At 39.8% G+C, this 20,302-nt stretch overlaps 1 protein-coding gene across 2 annotated transcripts in view; it reads left to right on the forward strand.

Annotated features, from left to right (window-relative positions):
• LOC116312186 (rab GTPase-activating protein 1) overlaps nucleotides 1–20,255 on the forward strand; it is a 77,298-nt gene extending 57,043 nt beyond the window's left edge. For both annotated transcript variants that reach the window (XM_039614546.1, XM_039614547.1), the window contains 7 exons: nucleotides 1,914–2,006; nucleotides 4,463–4,573; nucleotides 4,829–4,933; nucleotides 7,958–8,041; nucleotides 13,527–13,598; nucleotides 16,771–16,971; nucleotides 17,568–20,255. In XM_039614546.1, coding sequence (XP_039470480.1) covers nucleotides 1,914–2,006; nucleotides 4,463–4,573; nucleotides 4,829–4,933; nucleotides 7,958–8,041; nucleotides 13,527–13,598; nucleotides 16,771–16,971; nucleotides 17,568–17,690 — 789 coding nt within the window. In that variant the 3' untranslated portion in view covers nucleotides 17,691–20,255. The remainder of the gene's footprint in view (nucleotides 1–1,913; nucleotides 2,007–4,462; nucleotides 4,574–4,828; nucleotides 4,934–7,957; nucleotides 8,042–13,526; nucleotides 13,599–16,770; nucleotides 16,972–17,567) is intronic.
• Nucleotides 20,256–20,302: the final 47 nt, after the last annotated feature.

Raw genomic sequence — 20,302 nt, forward strand, 5'->3', positions numbered from 1 at the left:
AGAAGCTTTATCTTAGATTTGACTTTATGTGATCTTTTTCCAAGTACACCCCTTTTTAAAAAAAAAATGTATTTATTTCATTTTGGGAAGTCAAAGTAGCAACAATTAGGTCGGTTCCTTTAAGGTGACCGGAATCTTGAAATTAATTATAAAAAATGTCTCCAAATTTATTCTCGTAGTTCAACTTTCATAACTTTCATCATTGAATGTCAAATTTATTCCCTTCCCCTTTTTTAGTTTCTTAATGTACCCTATTTCATATTTTTAAAATAACCAACATTATTGGAAAATTAATATATATAAAAATTCAACATCCTGCTTCCTAAGTCATTGAACTATAAGAGATACAAAACCTAAACAAGGCCATTTGTATCATCTAAATCAGGGGTGTCGAACTCCAGGCCTCGAGGGCCGGTGTCCTGCAGGTTTTAGATATCACCCTGGGTCAACACACCTGAATCACATGATTAGTTCATTACCAGGCCTCTGGAGAATTTCAAGACATGTTGAGGAGGTAATTTAGCCATTTAAATCAGCTGTGTTGGATAAAGGACACATCTAAAACCTGCAGGACACCGGCCCTCGAGGCTTGGAGTTCGACACCTGTGATCTAAATTATATTATCTGTTATATATCTTATCAACTTTACATTATATTCACAGCAGTGTTAAAGCAGTGCTAAGTATCTTTCCAGGTTGGGAGTCTGCAAACTATTTACTTAACTGCAGTCAGAGGTCATTATCATTATTAGATTTTTAAAGTCAGTATGAGATAAATACTTGTATTCTGCATTCAGTTCACAAAATGTATTCAAGACATAATCTCAGGGTCAAACCAGGTCATTTATGTTGTCTCAGTGTTCATTTGTTGCACCTACTTCCTCTTCTCATCTGCCAGCCTTATGACTTCTAATGCTGATATATGCAAATTACCCCAGAAATTTAAATAAAACCATAAAAGTTTGACTTTTTCTTGGACACTTAAAAAAAATAAAGTTTGGTGCAGGTGGTGTTCTTACCTTATAGCTCTCTGTTTTTGAGCTACTACACATGAGCATGCGTGTGCAGATATGTTTGTGCACCTACATACAGTGTTAGTAGTTGCAGTTGATTGAAACCTTTCAAAGTGAAAAATATTTTCTGTTTTTAAAAAACTTTGGACTCGGGAGGTTTGTGGATACTCTCTGTACTTCATTGGCATTTTAATTAGGAGCTTATGGAGAACCAAATTTTTGCCGTAGATGTGAGAAAAAAGACAATAAAAGATCAGATGCATTAGAGACCTGCTGCCCTGAATAACCTTCTGTACTTTGTGGAGGAGAACGTGCAACCAAACACACTAAGAGAATGCATAAAGACACATGTGCTTAAATCGAAACAGCATGAAGGTCATGCTACCTCAGTCTTCCAACATCATTAGGTAATGAATGTTGAGATTCCAACATGGGGAAAAGTATATAGTCAAAGTATGCAAACACTGTAGTGCATTGATTGTGAAGACTTAACTAAGGGCATTGAAAATCCACACATCTCACACGTCTGCATCAGGAGTGGGCGATTACTTTTCCCAAGGGGCCACATGATAAGCTGGGTCTATCGTGGAGGGTCGCACCAGTGAGATGACTTCAATTCTGCTCAATATTAATTTCATCTCTTTAAAAATTGCTACTGGTAAGATTAGATGTTACGAACAGTAGCAAATTGGCCAGTAATATCACCCCGTGTGTTGTTACATGTTATTCAAATGCTGGACTTGAATAAATAAAGCTGCAGTCGAGCAAAGATTAAAAGTCTTGTCTTTGTTTGCAAAAGACTTGAAAACCTCTCCACTGGCTGTCACATTAAACCAAACTTAGTAAGCTAGTTGTATTTCCTTTCTTCATCATTTGTTGTTTTGCTCTTTCTGCTCAACAGATCAGCCAGAAGAAACTGAAGAAATATGAAAAGGAGTACCACACCATACGGGAGCAGCAAGAGCAACAGGAGGCCCCCATCGAGAGATATGAGGTACGTGGTTTTTCTAACAAAATATTTCAGTCCCTTTTCTTGTCTCTTGATATGTTCAATACAGGAAGGTTAAAAAATGATGAGTATATTTTTCTTTAAAAAAAATAATGGCAAAAGGAAAAAGAAACCAGCCAAAACAAGAATGATATACTCGTCCTATTTGGCATAAAGCAGTCTCATCATTCCTTTTCCAGGAAAAAAATGTCTGGCACAGTGCATTACTTAAAATAACAATAAAAATACGGCAGAACAAAAACTGCATGGTTCATAACAAACCGTTATTCCATTGGACTTCCTCTTCCTCCTCCTCTTATGTCTGTTGTTTATCTGCTGGGCAGGGCATTTTAAAAAAAACAAAAAATGTTATATAATTTTTGTGAATGTTGGTTCTTCTCACGTGTCACTCTAATCTTTCCCCAGAATGTTTTGATCTTTCTCCACTACCAAATACACAGAACCGTTATTTCTTTTGGCTCTGTGCATTCATTGCATTGCTCTGTGGTGTAGTGGTTAACAGACTTGCCTGGACAAATCTGCCATGGCGACCCTCTGGGGAAAAGGGGCATGGCATAAAGTACCTATACATACCCATGCTTCAGTATTGTTTGGCTTGTTTGTTCTGTTGGCGAAGTGATATGCTTAACACTGAGAAAAGTTTTACAAGAGTAGGGGTGTTAGATGTTGCTTATATGGCAGTCTCAGCTCATTGCTGGCTAGTTGCTAGGTCTATATAATTCAACTTTTAGAGATATAAATTAGATGTTATTGCTGTGAAATTAAAAAGATGGCATGCTCTCATATAGTGCTGTAGGTGCATACTATTTAAAATACATTATGAAGTGATGTGATTATAATATATCACGCTTAATTCACTCTTTTGTGGAAATACATTAGACATTGTCGTGAGATACAAATGTTACAATGCTTTTAAAAAGTGTTAAAGGTGCATAGATACTAAAAATGGGTCATTTTTGCCTATTGGTCAGTGGTTGCTAGGCAAGATGATGACAATAGGCTGCGCAAGTTGATGATAATATCTGATATAATCCTGATTGTGTAGGAGCAGTTGGTGTAAAAACAGAGATTTTGTGTCTGGGATAGTTTGTAAAATTATTTTGCTCTGCAGGCTTAACATATTTTCACATTGACCAATATAATGTATGAATTATTCACTGTCGAAAAATGAGCTCCAAGACAGCAAATTTCATGTTTACAATCATTGTTCCATGCTTTTATAGCTCATAATGTCATGTTTTTGTTGATATGTAAATATGCCTTTGTGGTGGGTTACTAAATGACTTACAATAGATGCATTTTTGCAAAACTTTTCAGCAGTAAAAATTTTTTTTTAAAATTATGTCTGTTCAGATTAGAGTTCTTCAGAAAACGTATATTATTAGATTTAGGATGATACAGATCTTGCTTAACTTTTGTTTATATTGTTTTCTGTCTTTTTATATAGTAATATTATTATTTTAGTGATTGGTTGGTTGGTTTAACCATTTCAGTATTCATGAATTATGTGTCATCCCGACGATTACCACATAGTGGTGTAGCAGTGACTATATTCTGTGACATTCATGGCTGAACAAAGTAAATCTATACTTCTTGTGGACCTTGACAGTCCTTGTTCAGCAAATAAAAACTACAAGGCCATAGAAAAGCCATTAAGTATACATTATGTCATTTCAAGGGTAACAAGATGGTTTTGTACACTACAAGATCATCCATCACTTTTTTTCTTTTTTTTGTGCGCGTCCAAAGACGTGTTTTGATCTTGGGGTGTTTCTATTTTTGCCATATAAGAGGGTTTCATCCGCTCTACCGTAAAGTCAAATGTTCACGCCAGTTTGAGTCATAGTAGTGTTAATAAAAGGAGAGCTGGAGTTGTGTAGTTCACATTTTTATACAAGGATATGTAAATCCATGTACAAATGGATCAGGATCAGACGGCTTAAAAAAAAGAAAAGTGACACAGACATGAAATGTTTTAACAAAGATGGAAACGTTGACCTAGAAATAGAAGGAAAGGTGTTAGAAATTGTGCTAAGTGCTCCTACTTTATTCCCACTACAGCTGTAGATTGCTGTTAATGATGTACAAACCAGTTATGTCTTGTTAAACATTACAGACATCTCTTACTTTGCGGCTATGTTTTCACCTGATCAGAGTGAACTTTTATACTCTCGGTTTCTTATGTGTGTTGTCGCATCGCTCTGGAAACTGCTGAACCAGTAAGAGATGTTTGCACAATCAAACTTAACTCCATTTCCTTGCTCAGCTATCTCAGCGCTTTCCTTCCTCTTTGGTGGATCGTCACTTCTCCGTGTTCAGTGTCGTCTGTCTTAAACTCTTTGATTATTTCATTCTTAACATTTTTGTGTTGATTTGTGGTTGTTTTTCTCTTTTCTTCTTTCTAAACACTGCTTTTTTTTTCTCTTACATTCACCATCTAGCGGGAGAATCGGCGTTTGCAAGAGGCCAACATGCGTCTGGAGCAAGAAAATGATGACTTGGCACATGAACTAGTTAGCAGCAAGATAGCCCTGCGCAAAGACCTTGACAATGTAAGCCAAAGAAGAAGAATATTTGTGTATGATTGGGTGGGGCTGTTAAACTGTCTTTTGTCACTTCTGTTAGAACGTCTAAAAAAAGGTTATAGCAAAGATGATAGCGCAAGTGTTTTTGAACAGAAACTTTTTTTTTCAATTCCTTGAAAAAAGAGAGAAAACTAAGAAGAAAGTAGGGCGAGTCTGACTTCCATTGACCTACTGAGCACTGGGTTATGGTGTCTTTTGTGTGTCTGTGCATGTGTGTGTCAGGCCGAGGAGAAAGCGGACGCCCTAAATAAAGAGTTGCTGCTGACCAAACAGAAGCTGATTGAGTCGGAGGATGAGAAGAGGCGGCTGGAGGAAGAGTCTGCACAGGTTAGAGCATATAACGCGCTCTCATCTACAGTGAAACGGAGCCAGGGGAAAAAACGTTTCCTGCTGATGCCTAATGTGTTTGTTTTTCCTCGAAATGTCATAAGAAACAGGGTTACAGAGAGCAGGAAGCAACTGCTGATACAAGTCTTGGGTTAAAGAAGCTGCTTAACTTTCTGGTCTGAGGCCAAGAGGGAGACCAGGTCGAAATATTGATGTGACCTGCTATGACTGAGCAGTTTTTATTATGGACAGGTCCAGGACTCTGCTGGTTTTGATTCACAAGAAATATTGCATCGGCTGATTTACTGTCAGTCAATGAAGTTCTATTTGTCTCTGTCGTTTGGAGGGTATGACAGGCTGTGTGGAGCTGCTTTTCTTTGAAACTTTCCTGAGCTAGAAGCACAGCTCATAGTGAGCATGAGACCAGCTTTTTTTTTTCTGACCTCAAGTCTTTACAAAACAGCCATTATGTGATGAATATACCCCTGTCATACCTGAAGCCTTGCATCCCCATCAGACTCTTGGGAAATGTTAAGCACAGTCATCTTTTTGTACATGTCCTTCTGGCTGTATATTTGCTTCTCAGCCAGTTTCTCTGCATGAGACACATTTCCACATACATACAACTCCACATATTTTCAATTACAGAAATATTTTAAGAAAAATAAAACCACTGGCCCGCTTGAGACTTCATGTGTGGAGTTTAATGTTCTCCTGTGTTTGTGTGGGTTTTCTCCGGATATGCTGACTTCCTTCCACATTCCAAAAACATGATCGGGGTAAAGTTAATTGGTGATTCTAAATTGGCCAGAGGTGTGGATGTGAGTTTGTATGGTTGTCTGTCTCTCTGTTAGTCCTGTCAGAGACAGGCGACCTGTTCAGGGTGTACCCTGCCTTTTGGCCTATGGCAGCTGGGATAGGCTCCAGCCCAGTCACAACCCAGAATTAGATAAGTGGAAGAAAATGGATGGCTGCTTGCTATTGCTACATTCTGAAAATGTTACAAGCTATCTAATTATTTATGATATACCTACATACAGTAAAAACAAAATATAATATTCCACAGGAATTAAGAGAGTAAGTAGCAACCAGGTGTTGCTAATCAAATGCAATTGATTAACTGATGATCTACAAATCTAACCACCTCTGTAAAAAAGCTGAGGTTTTGATAATTTCCCATTAGTGGAAGTCCCAGCAAGGTTAGACTGTTTAATGATCAAATAAACTACAGAAACCCAAAGAGTACATCTTAGACTATAGGTCTCAGTTAGCATCTTAAAAGATAAAGTTCATGACCACACAATTTAAAAAACATGACTGAACAGTCGATTCGATTTACAAAGTTGCCTCTGAACAAACCACAAGATTTCTAGACCGATACCCTTTGGACAGATGAGACCAAAGTGGAGCCTAGTTGGCTATAGTGCACAGTGCCACTTTGGCGAAACCAAATGCTGTATACCAGGGGTCTCCAAACCCAGGCCTCAAGGGCCGGTGTCCTGCAGGTTTTAGATGTGTCCTTGGTCCAACACAGCTGATTGAAATGGCTAAATGACCTCCTCAACATGTCCTGAAGTTCTCCAGAGGCCTGGTAACGAACTAATCATGTGACTCAGGTGTGTTGACCCACGGTTATATCTAAAACCTGCAGGACACCGGCCCTCGAGGCCTGGAATTGGAGACTCCTGCTGTATACAATCATATCCACACAAGCACCTCATACCTGTCGAGCACAGTGGCGGAGGCGTGATGATTTGGGTTTGTTTTGACGGTCACAGGACCTGCGTGCCTTGCACTCGTTAAGTTGACTATGAAGTCATCTGTATACCAAAGTATTTTAGAGTCAAATGTGAGACTACAGCTTGGCTGAAATTGGATCATACGACAGGATAATGATCCTAAGCAAACCTCAATGAACTGAAGGACCATTATAAAGAAGAGTGTATGAAGACAGATAAAGTCATACAGAAAATTATGACTTCAAGTTATGGCTTCTATGTCGTGTACTTAATTTTTCATGACTGCACAGAACCCTATGAAAATTTAAGTTTCACTTGATACTATAATGTCCAAAAGTAATCCATTATCTTACAGGATTCCCTCTGGAATAAAGTAACTCCTCTAACTACTTTCACTGTCCATACATATCGACCTGATAATGTAGTGACAACATGAGCCAAACAAAAAAAGCTAGTTGTTGCTGTTTTGGTGCTGCAGCACTGGCATCTCTTCCTCCTTAATAGGCCACCAGTGGTTGTGCTAAGCTTGCAGTTGCCCTTAATCAAATTTGAAGTAGAGCTATTTGCAGCAGACAGACCCTTATTAAAACTTGGCCAATATTTGCATTTCACTGTGGTTCTTTTTTCTTTTTCACACAGAAATTCAAAATGATGCAAATACTTCTGAGTTGAAATGTCAAACACCTTACTAGCTGATAGTAGTATGCAGTTAGCCGGGAGTTGGATAGAAATAGAAATGATTTAGGATTTTGTAACGTTTTGAGCTGTAAATTCTTATTTCAGTACTGTTCATGTTTAATAATGGTTAGAACAATAACTATGGTTTCTCTGTCCAGATCATGTATCTGTTGCTACAGAAATGCAATAACGATTCCAGTGAGAGAAAAAAGATACAGAATCTCATTTATTTTAAAACCACATTCCTGTATTGTCAAACCTCAGATATCAAAGGTTGTCAGTCAGTCTTTGATGGTTATTTTCTCAAGTTCAAGTAAAGATTCTCTTTGATGGAGAGTACAGACCCTGCTGCCCTCTGATCCTGTGCATGTTTCACGTTGTCCTCCAAGTGTCTGTAGTGTTGTTGAGTTTGTGTAACTGTGACTGATTCATGTGCTTGAGTAGAGGTTGCATAGAGGCCATGACATTGCCCTGAACTTAAAGTCTGCCAATACCTTTCCATGTCTCCTTTACATTTCATGGCAGTCACACAGTCTCTGGGGCCCCACTTCTGTCCTTGGTTTCTGCCATGTAACAGCCTAACTGTATCTCTGTGTTTTATCTACAGCTGAAGGAGATGTGCAGACGAGAGCTCGATAAGTCTGAATCAGAAATTAAGAAGAACGGGTCCATTATTGGAGAATATAAGCAGGTATGTACTGTGTGCCTACTATATGCCTACTTTCACTTTTCAGTTTACTGTGTGCAAAAAATCACTCATAGTTACATTACACCCCAGTTTGTATCACAGTTCTCTTGAAGCTTATTTTGGAAACACAAACTTATTTTAGTTTGTGTTTTCCATTTAGTTCAAGCTTCAAAACCACATCTTTACTCCCCACCCTCACAGACAGGTGGATCATAATGCATATACACTCACCGGCCTTTATTTATTATTATAGGTACATATTGCTAGTTCCTCTTGGACCCTCATTTCTCTTCCAAGCTAACTTAATTCATCATTGCATAGTTGCTGGAAACAGTCCTCACAGATTTTGATCCATATTGGCATGATAGCATCACAGAGTTGCTGCAGATTTCTCAGCTGCATGTCCATAATATGTATCACCCCTTACACCACATCCCAAAGGTACTCTATTGGATCGAAATCTGGTGGCTGTGTAGGCCATTTGAGTACATGTCATGTCCAAAATAACAAATATGGTGTGTTATTTGATGGAAGCAGCCATTAGAAAATGAGCACACACTGTGGTCATAAAGGGATGGACAGAGTCGACAACAATTCTCTGGTAGGCTGTGGTGGCCCAAATGAGCATCATTTGGCACTAATGGGTGCCAAGAAAATATCCTCTATAGCATTACACCACCAGCACCAGCCTGAACTGTTGATCCAAGGAAGAATGGATCCATCTTTTTAAGTTGTTTATGCCAAACTGTGAATCCGAATGTTGCAGCAGAAATGGAGACTCATCAGACTGGGCAATGTTTTTCTTCTCATGTGTTGTCCAGTTTTGGTGAGCCTTAGCAAACTGTTGCCTCAGTTTCCTGTTCATAGCTGACAGGGGTGGTACCTGGTGTGGTCTGCTGTTGCTTTAGTCCATTAGCCTAAAGGTACAATGTGATGTGCATTCAGAGATGTTATGTGCATACCTTGGTTGTAACAAGTGGTTATCTGAGTTACTGTTGCATTCCTATCAGCTGAAAGTAGTCTGGCAGTTCTGACATCAGCAAGGCAAATTGGCAATTGCTGCTCACTGGATCATTTATCTTTTTTAGACCATTCTCTGAAAAACCTAGAGATGGTTGTCTGGGAAAATCCCAGTAGATCAGAAGTTTCTGACATGCTCAGACCAACCTGTGTGGCACCAACAACCATCTATCATTCAGTGTCACTTAAATCACCTTTCTTCCCCATTCCAGTCCTCGGTTTGAACTTCAGCAGATTGTCTTGACCATGTCTAAATGCACTGAGTTATTGCCATGTGATTGGCTGATTACAATTTTTTTTAAAAGCAGTATAACAGGTATACCAAAAAAGTGGCTGGTGACTGTGTACCTGAAGGGAAATCCAAAAATAAGCAATGAATGAGGTAATAGGACATTTAATTAATGAAATAAATGCGAGAGTTTAGAATAGGATAAAGATGGGAGCATCATAATCACATATAGTGGGAGCATGTTGTATGTATGTTACCCTGGCAGGGACAGACTTATCACATTGAATTCAAGTCATCCAGAGTTGTTTCATTGTTCGTAGTACGCTGTATTTTAAAAATGCAAATTCACCTTTTACACACAATCCAGCAGCTTCTGATCAGGTTCAAAACCTGTTTCTTCATTTCTATAATTCTAACCAAAATCACTACAGTATATATCTATCAATATGCAATATTGTCTAATCTTATCAAAAACCAAGGAATGGAAAAGTGTTAGAAAACTGGCCAAAGCATTTACTGCTGAAATGGTTTCGGGCTGAAATCCACTGAAGTCTCACAGTGACCCAGAAAGAATCATTCAGAAGGTTGGGATAAAAATTCAGAGAGCATAAGCTGCCAGCAGTTGGCAGTCTTCACATAACTTTGAGCCAGTGCTTGAATGTTTGTCACTTTTTAGTTCATTTATATCTCGAAGGACACAATGCTAATTAAATCCACTCGTTTCGCGTTGACTTTTTTCGTACGCTTGGCTGTCATTGTTGATAAGTTCTGCTTTTTACTCAGCTCAAGTAGCTTCACCAGAAACACCATCATGGTATTTTTGTTTTTGGATTATAGTTATGTTTTTGTGTGTGTGACTGAATTGTGAATTAGATTACGTGGAGCTCTGATTCCCTTGAAAGTGAGCTTTTGAGACCCTTTACACCACTTATCTTTCCTTACTTAGCCCGTCTTTTCATGTCTAAGCTTCGATCGAGCCATTACCGTGGCAGGACCACTCATAAATATTTAAAAATAATATACTTTTTAAGAGCGCTCTGTTTTCCTTCATTTATCTAGTTTCTGAAGCAGAGCTGTTCCTTAACTGAACCCGGAGCCTTTGATGGCTTAGCCTGCAAGCATATTTTAAGTTCCGTCTGTCTGAATTCCTCTTTAGATCTCATCCTGTCACTTCGTGCTTAAATATAAACTCACCCAGATCAAGTGCTATTACCATCAGCGCGGGGACATTATGCAACAATCCACCTCCTATTCCTCTCTGTGGAGGAAAACAGAAATAGAAAGAAGACTAATTTAGGAACAGACCTCAACTTCACCTGAGTCTAAAAATAATAACCTTAGACTGGCTTTGACGGCAAATGTGAAAACCGGTTATCGAATGTGCCACCGAGGAGAGGAGACAGGATTTGATGGTTTTTGTGTGTATTATGGGTTGCTAGCTTGCGGTTGAGAGCTGTGCTGAGCAGACTGAAGTGTGACAGGAAGGAAGAGGGTGATTGATGGAGAGAGGGGGAAAATGAACAAAGTGTGTGGAGGGGGAGGGGGGAACATTCAATCCGCTGGGATTGACAAGTTGAGGAATTCCCTAAAATAGCCTGGGTTGTTTACAACATAGATAATGCGAATGATTATTCACGTAGCAATTTGCTTTTTCAATGTGTGTGAATGCCAAGAGTTTCTTTGGGGCTTTTATTTATTTATTTATTTTTCCTGTGGAAATATAGCCAGAAAAAGCTTTGTGTGCTAATTGCTCCTCCAGCACATGAGGACAAAGACACGTCTGTTAACGGTGGAGCTAAAAACGGTGTCAAGTGGTGCATTGCAATCCCCGTTCTAGGACTGGAGCTTCTGTAGATAGATGCAGGCTAGCTGGGTGCTAGCCAGGTAAAGCAGCACGTGCCAGTGCTCGTGTGTCTTGGGTTCTGTTAGCATTGCTTTGTTTTTTCATTTCTAATTCTGATTGTTTTCCTTGTGGTTCGTACGGTGTCTTTGGTCAGTTTTGACTAAATAAATAAATCGGATCTGATTTACTTTTAATTCAATTCAATTCAATTTTATTTATATAGCGCCAAATCACAACAAAAGTCGCCTCAAGGCGCTTTATATTTATATTTTAATGGTTTTAATAAGATATTTTCATTCTGAACAACATATTTTTGTTAATTGGGTACATCAGCACAATTATCTGCTCCTTGTGAAAATATGATGAAGTAATTAAAGCTGCATGTTCTTGCAGTTCCTGCATTGTAAGTATACGTACTGTTTACATGCAATATTCAGTAGAAAGAAAGCAAAAAGTGCCTCAGGCAGTAAAGTTACCGTGGGGCCGGATAAATTATTAAGTGAAAATATTTAAAATAAATAAGGCTGAGATTGTTTTGTAGGAATAAATTGAATATAAAAAACATTTTTTTAAATGCCCTCTGGGTCTTGAGCCTTCAGCGACAAGTGCAAAATCCATTATTACTGTGAAACAGTGGTATAGAAAAGAAACTCATAACAAGGATGGAGAAAATGACTACTGTGGTCATCCTGAATTTAAATGAGCAAAATAATCATTTACAGCTTGCTTGCAGATGGTGCAGCGATAACGATTCCTTGCCCTAAGATTGACAAGTACCCCCATCTTTCACAAGCTTGAAATCCCATCAGAACATATTGTCCTCCTCACTACGTCCCTGTTAGAGTCCTTCTAATTATAGAAAAAAAAACTGAAGGAGAGTAAAATCCCTGCTGCTGAAATGGGGACAAAAACTGACTGAAGACTGAATGGCTTAAGGCTCAGCAGCTCGGGTAAGGAAAAAAGAAAAAAAGAAACAAATGCTCCACTAGTTAAAAAGGATGCAGGGAGATTAAAACTGCAGGAGTACAGACGAAAGATCAAAACAGAAGAGATAAGAGGTCAGTAGTGACGGAGCTGGGTATAGTAACAGCCAGTAACATCAGATGAGGGAGAATGTGATAGCTGGGAGAAGACAGCTGCATGATAAGTATAGTTAAAAAAGAGAGATGAGGGTCACCAATATAATGTATATAACACAGAGCATAAGTAGATGTCGAGATAGATGGACTGTCTATAGATGGCCTGATGTATCTTATAGGATAACTCGTTGCACTCTGACTTCTCTTTCCGTCTGCAAGCTACAGGAAAAGTTTGTGGGTGTTTGTTTGACTCTCAGGATGCTTGTAGCTGTTTAAAGGAGAAGGGGGGAAAAGGAGATTTGAATATACATAAGGCCTATGACACCACTAATGAACTTAAAGCTAAGAGGATAAAGTGCACACAGACTTATTAACCTATGAACACAGTAGGGGAAAGGAAACACACCTGACTGTCTATTTGTTAGCAGTCAATCCACAGTTTTCAATATATCATTTTTTTTTTTAATTTTGATTGATAGTAGATGCCAACAACACCTTGAGGTGATTGAATTTTGGTAAAAGACACACCAATTGTGAAAACCAGTAAAAATTGTATATTACCCACAATTTGTTTTCATCTTCAGACTTCTCAACAATATCCGAGACTTTGGGGGGACATGAGCACTTGACCTTCATTGTTAGCGATAAAAATTTCAGAAGACGAAACCATATCAAGAAATATGTCATACGAAAAGCGATGGACAGTTGTACAACAAACTTTTTTTTTTTTTAATTTGACACCTTACAAGGTCACAATGATGCCGTAACTGGCTGACGTCATCCTAGTGTAATAAAACAGACTGACATCCACATGTTATAATAAAAACATTATAAAACATTAAAGTTTCAGTATAACTCTTGCCCTACGGGGGGAGTGGTGCTCTCTGAGTGCTGATGTTATTCTTATTACTCTGTCTGTATTGTTTTTTTACCATATTATGGGGAAGGACAGTGTTCATTCATAAATATTAATCAAACTTTTTCTGAAAGAGTTTTTTTCCTCCTGTTTTCTTGTGTATACTTTGTTTTACTATTAGTTTTTTTTGTTTTAAAATTAGGTAAATTAATGATTTGAATCTTTGATTGTTGTTGGGAGAAAAACTAAGCAGGCTTTTTGTGGTTTGTTGGAGCTGTCTCGAAGCACCAGAGACAGGAAAAAGCTTGACTTGAAGTACAGATTTTCTGTTGCTGGTTGTAAGAACTTAAAAACATTGGTATTGAGTTTTCATTTTAATTGAAAAGCGTTCCTCTGGTTTAATTGACGAACTCTGTCTGAAAGTGGGTGAACAAACCAAGCTGTTTTTCTGTTTTCTGCAGATCTGCTCCCAGCTGAGCGAACGACTAGAGAAACAACAGACAGCTACGCGAGGAGAACTTGAGAAAATCAGGGTGAGTTTTACACACCAACACACATGACGGCACCGATTAAAAGCCAGGATTAACTTTGTCACTTTATGAGTTTACAAAGGGTATTACAAATTTTACTTCTCATTACTCTGTTAGCTGCCATGTAAGGTGCTCCTCTGTCAGCAGGATTCAATTCATTGCTTAAAGACACTTCTGATGAACAGATAACCTATTTTAACATCTGAGCCACAGCCTCATATAAATTGATTTGCTTGTCAGTGAGTGAAATAAGTATTTGATCCCCTACAACCCAGCCGCAATTCTAGATCCCACAGATTATCAATCAGTTGTAGATACTCCTGATCTGAACTTGTTATGTTGTTAAGCATATACCTGTCGATAGAATCAGTTTCTTCCATTCCAACCTCTCCACCTCCATGTGCAAGACCAAAGAGCTATCAAAAGACATCAGGGGCAAGATTGGCTGAAATGGACTACAAGACCATCACCAAGAAGTTGGTGTTGTGAAGTATAAAATAACCAGTTGTTATAGATGTAGAGGTCAATGCAAGATTTTGGCTCATGGGAGGAGGAAGATAATGAGAAAAGTCATGGAGCAGCCCAAAAGTACATGGAAGGAGCTTGTTAATGATCTGAAGGCAGTTAGGAGCACAGTCGCCAAGAGGCACCTCCACTGGTAGCACACCATGCAGTAATGGTGTGAAGTTTTTCAGCACCCACAAGGTCCCTGTGCTCAGGAAGGCACATGTGCAGGCCAAGAAATGCTGACTCAGACCCAAAGAACACCACCCCCATAGTCAAGCATGGAGGTGGAAACATTATGCTTAAGAGCTGTTTTTCTGCTAAGGATACAGGACGACTTCACCGCATTGAGAGGCTGATGGATGGATGGATGGGTGTATACAGTAATGTTTTTAACGGCAGAAAAATAAAGTTGGACACATGCAAAAGAAGCCAATGAGCCTTTTTGACCATCCATCCATCCATCCATTCACTTCCACTTATCCTTTTCAGGGTCGCGGGGGGCGCTGGAGCCTATCCCAGCTGTCATAGGGCGAGAGTTGGGGTACACCCTGGACAGGTCGCCAGTCTGTTGTAGGGCCAACACACAGGGACAGACAACCATGCGCACTCACATTCATTCGCACAGTCACACCTAGTGACAATTTGGATTATCCAGTTAACCTATCCCCACAAGCTGCATGTCTTTGGACGGTGGGAGGAAGCCGGAGTACCCGGAGGGAACCCACGCAAACACGGGGAGAACATGCAAACTCCACACAGAAAGACCCCGGCCTGATGTTGGAATTGAACTCAGGACCTTCTTGCTGTGCGGCAACAGTGCTAACCACCGTGCCACCGTGCTGCCTTTTTGACCAATTATATTTAAAATGAGCATCAGCTCTTGTTACTCTGGCATCCCAGCACAGAGGGCCTACTTAGTGTAGAGATAACCGGCTGTCTAGCTGGATTAGATACATGCCGTCTGTAGTTTTACATCACCGAGGAGAGGTTCTTAGCACTGTCTGGAAAGCTTTAAGTCAAAGATTACATGAACAAGAAAGTTTGACTGAACCTACAGGTTAAAGTAAAACCTGTAGTTAAATGTAATGTTTAAAATCAGATCTTTTGGTGGGAAGAGTGAGGAGTATGACCGAAGAGGCCGTGGCAGTTTTACCTGTGGCCCGTGAAGTATTAGTTCAAACAGTAGGTGATATAAGAAAAGGGCAGTTTTGGCAGGAAGCTCACAAAATGTTTAGTGCACCAAGGTCAAGTCACGTAAAGGTTGCAGCAGGACCTCTCTGCCTGTGTGGAGGTAAATCTGTGCAGGTTTTTTTCTGTACTACTAATGGTGCAGAAATCCTGTTAACTGTCAGCAACTGCTGTAGCTGCTCACAGATGCATTTTTTTTAGATATTTTAAATAAACACACTGACAGCGACTCATTAAAACTGAATTTGAAGTGACAAGAGCACCAATTGCAGCTCAAGCACTCTGCTGCTTCATTAAGGCCACTTCTGCAACAATGAGACTGGAAGCTTTACACATAATTACTATTCAGCTTAAAACTCTGGCCGCATTTAATCCAAATTAAATATTCTCATAAAATATTCATTTTTAGGAAACGTCTCCACCGGCTGCCTCAGTCGGCTGTTGTTACTAAGCAAGCAACCCTGAATGTAAAGTCCTGTCGACAGTCCTACATGTTGGTGCTAACTCAGGCACTGATCTGTCTAGAATAATCTCAGAGGAGTCGCCCTACTAGTCTGGTTATCCTGAGCCAAACTTAGAAAGAGCAACTGAAAGTAAATAATACTTTTACTTTACCTCATCTGCTCAAACAGACTTCATATGCCTTCTGCAAAAACATGGAATTTAACAAATAGCTTGAAAAGTTTTGAATGAATTCTGATAAAACTCTGTAGGGGAGTAGAGCAAGGTCATGTTAACAATCCATTAAAATTTGGACCAAATTCAACAAAGTCTTCAAGGTCACTTTCGTGATTTATTGGTCAAAAACGGACAAAAACCCTTCGAACTTTGACACTGTGATTCTTGCGGTGACTTTAATTTCATACCTGTCAGCATCTTTTTTTTGGTTTTTTTGATTTAGGAGAAGGTGGAGTTATCAGCTCGCACTGTCAACCTAGGCTAACAATTAGATCCTAAGTAACAAGCTAATACACATACTTTTTGACTGGCTGAACATCACAATCAGTGACAAAGCACAGCATGTATTTTCTCAGATAATTACATTAAAGACATCAACACTATACAGAGGTGAGATGTCCAGTTCAGTGAGGTGAATCAGACTTTAAGGTGAAGCAGACTTCCAGGCCTGAGGAGTTATTTAGAAATGAGAAGAGTGAGAGACAAATCTTTCTTTTTGTTTTGTTTTTAGTACCAGGCTATAAATCTGTTTTAACACATGAGTCTATGGGGGTTTTTGGACGCAGCCTAAGTGGTGATCATTATGAAAACTTTACAGCGAGAAGACAGCTGGGTAGCTATAAATATCTGCATTCAATTGAGACAACAGTTGTTTGGTGAGGGGAAAAACATTTGGGGCATTCTCCTGTTCCATTTTAAGTTTTCCTTTTCTCACTCCGTCTCTCTTTCTTCTCTAACCTTGCTCAGGCTTAAAGTGTCCTCTTACCTCTTCTGTTTGTTTCTTCCTCGCCCTCATATGTAGGCTAAAGTTGAAGGCTGCGAGAAATGCAGCAGTCTTTTCAACAAGGAGGGACGGGTACGGGCCGCTGTGACCACAGCATCTGCCGGGGGAGCCGAGGAGACCGATGAAGAGAAGGAGGCTCTGAAAAACCAGCTGAGGGAGATGGAGCTGGAACTAGCTCAGACCAAACTGCAGCTGGTGGAGGCCGAGTGCAAAATCCAGGTAGGGTCCAGAGGTCAGAGTGTGAGTCATTCATTATTCTGACATGGGATGTTTCTTAAAGTTGAAAGTAAAATATTGTGTCACCCGCGTTGAAAGGAGGAAAAAAAGGAGGCCACATTTCTGCTCTAATTACTTTATCACCCCTGAACAGGCACAGCAGCAGCAGTAACCTGCAGCAGAGGCCCAACAAATGAAAGCAGAACATTTTCCTTTAAGAAGATAGAGTTGAAGAAACCGGCAGCTTTATGCGACAGCTCGATTTAATTTACTAATTGAGGACAGTGCTCTGAATCAACGTTAGCATGTAATGGAATCAGAAAAGAAGCATTGTTATTATAGCGGGGAGCTTTTAAACATTGCTGTGTTAAAAACCCTGTGTGAGCAGAGTGAAAAAATTGAGGTCTAGTTTCTAAATAGAGGCTTAAGGGGGAAAAATGCATTAAAGTGACTGCAACAAAGCGCTCTGTGTGGAGATTACTTGGAGTGATGATGAGGAAAGTTGAGGATTTTGTGTTCGACTCAAAGCTGCAAAGTAAAAGCAGTAAATAAGATATATTGCCTGTTTGGGCTGTAATTTCTTGCTCTCTTTCATCCAGGATCTGGAGCACCACCTGGGTCTGGCTCTCAATGAGGTGCAGGCCGCCAAGAAGACCTGGTTCAACCGCACACTCAGCTCCATCAAAACCGTCACTGGGACCCAGGGCAAGGAGACCACCTAACCTAACATTCCTTATCCACCCAGTTTCGACCGGATTATGTCTGGAGATCGGCGCAACTCATCACGCCGAAACCTCCGGACCTCTAACGTAACCCACCGGGCCATAACTTTGACATGAACATTAGCCGTTAAATCCCAGGATCACTTTGCTACAGGCTGTGTTCCTCCTAACAACAATATCGTCGTGTTTCCCTCATTCCTGATCTAATCTGCCCAGCACAAATCCCGAATGACTGCAGCCAACCACTGCTGATGAGAAGGGGTTGCAAACATGAGATGAATGAATTACAGCAGTACCACTCTCTGTCCCACGGAGACAGTGTGCTTCCACCAGTCACATAAAGACAAGTGTTTAAAAATGAAAATAACAAAAAAAGCATAATTATTTCTGTCTTTGTACTGCTGATATTAAAGACCCACAGAAGGAAGGTAAGGACACCTGAAATGTCTTTGTCCTTATAGGATAGAGAAGAAAACACTCCGTCCTTCCTTGCCGCTCTGTGTGCACTTCCCTTCTAGACTACTGGCACAAAACTACCAGTCCCTGTAAATGTTTTGTTTTAGGTACGAGAGCTAATAGATGCCTTTTCGAAATGGAGCTTTTTCTAATTTACGTTGAACAATACCTTTTGTTGTTGTCTTTTTTGTTTTGCATTTTTCTTGTATCTTGTCACATATGCTTGCGTAAAGGGGAAACGTATGTGTGAGTGTAAGAGCGCATGTTAATTTGCTTTGTTTTCAACTGTGAGGTGATGTTTGAGTGGATAAATATTTGACTAAAATAATGTGCAAAACTGTGTGTGTTCAAAAGAAGGAGCTGGAAAGTGTGCGTAAGCCCGAGGGAAAAGAAAAAGCACTAAGGTTGTGAGTGTGCGCCTGCATGCAAGCTGTTTGTCTAGTCTGCTTCAATGTTCAAACGTGTATATGAACGATGCTAACGAGAGGTTTGATGACAAAGCCTTGATCTGAAGGTTGATAAAAGGTGGTTGGTATAATTATGTAATTTATGATAAAAGCTGCTGTAATGTTAACCGACAGCTTAACCTTTCCTCGTGTCAAATTTCACACGCAGGGTTTGTTTGGTTTGGGTAACCTGGCGCAAAGAAAAGCTCAAAACCACGCAAACCTCTGTGTGTGCTGCACAAGCGTACTGTGAGAGTGCGAGGATAGCTGAAACCCACAGCGATGCAACGCTGGGCAGAAAGCTTATGCACTGCTTAGAGGAAGTCTGAATCGGAAAACACACAGAGACAGAATGTTTGATTTTCTACTGCACTGAAACCCACCTTTAAGCCCCGCCTCCCTCTACCCACGCCTCCAGCTGCACTGCAATCTCTGACCTTTTGACCCGGGTCCCATTTAATCCTTGGTTGTATAGCACGCCAGGCACATTTCAGTCACACTTTTGGGGGTTAAAAAACACTGAACTAAAATGCAGACACACATGTGTATATATATATATATATATATATATATATTTTTTAAAAAGCTAGTTAAAAGTAGTCACTTGTGTCAATCTGCACAGAAGGTTATAATAATATGTGATCTGAAAGAAGGTATGCAGTCAGCAGCAAAACCGTGCTCAGTCAACGAGTGGTCAGTCCAAAACACCAGCATGAAGGACACCGACGAGAGCGAGGAATAACCAGATAATGCGTGACATCACAAACCTGGGTGTTTGATGATGCAACAAGTTAAAGTTTGCGTTGTCGTGTGTCTCTATGCTATGAAGTCCTTTATCCAGTCAGAGGTAGCATCGAGGGATTAGATTGCTTTACTGGCTTCCAATGCAGAGCAAAAGCCCCGTGAACCCCGCCCCCCAACAGCTCGATGAATCCGTGCCTCAGAGCATTCGACGTGCTCAAGCAGATCACAGTGCTGAGGAGACTTAAACATTAAGGTGGCGACCGACACTGTTGCGAAGATACCTGTGAACAGCTCAGGAGTGTCGATCAGGATAATCAGTCTGTGGGGGTTGATGTAATAAAGTGCTTGTGTGTTTTCATATTTAGCCAACTCAAAAGGGAGCTCATCAATATTCTAGTTTCTATTCATAATTTACTGCAAGACTGAAAAAAAAATGAGAAAAAGCGCAATTTTTCAAACTTACTGTAAATTGTATAAATTCTAATATGAAAGGTGCAATCTGATTGGCTTGTATTCTAGTGATGTCAGAGGAGGAGTCCGCATGAAGTTGAAAGAAACTAAGGGCCATCCCTCTAAAGGCACTGGGTTGTAAATAAGGAACATTAAAAAATAAATAAATATTGAGTTTTTGTTTATGATTTTCTACTCTGTAACTATAACTAATGATGCCTACTTGTACCCACCCACCTGCTGCCGTGCTACAGTTTGATTCACAACAATGTTTTAATGTTCGTTTGTTTATTTGGGGCTTTTTTGGGGCTCTAGGCTTTTCAGTCAGACTGCTGTTTGGTTAATTAAATGCCAAAACGTAGCTTTATCATCCAACGACAAAAACATTATCAACGTGTGCAAATTGTAATAGTGTAGAATGCACTGTGTATACTTCATGAATTTCAATATAAAGATATCAACAGAAGAATATCTGTGTGTCTTTCCATTATTTTGCATCTTCATTTATTTAAAAAA

The sequence above is a fragment of the Oreochromis aureus genome, linkage group 7 (genome assembly GCF_013358895.1).
Source record: "Oreochromis aureus strain Israel breed Guangdong linkage group 7, ZZ_aureus, whole genome shotgun sequence".
NCBI classification, from domain to species: domain Eukaryota; kingdom Metazoa; phylum Chordata; class Actinopteri; order Cichliformes; family Cichlidae; genus Oreochromis; species Oreochromis aureus.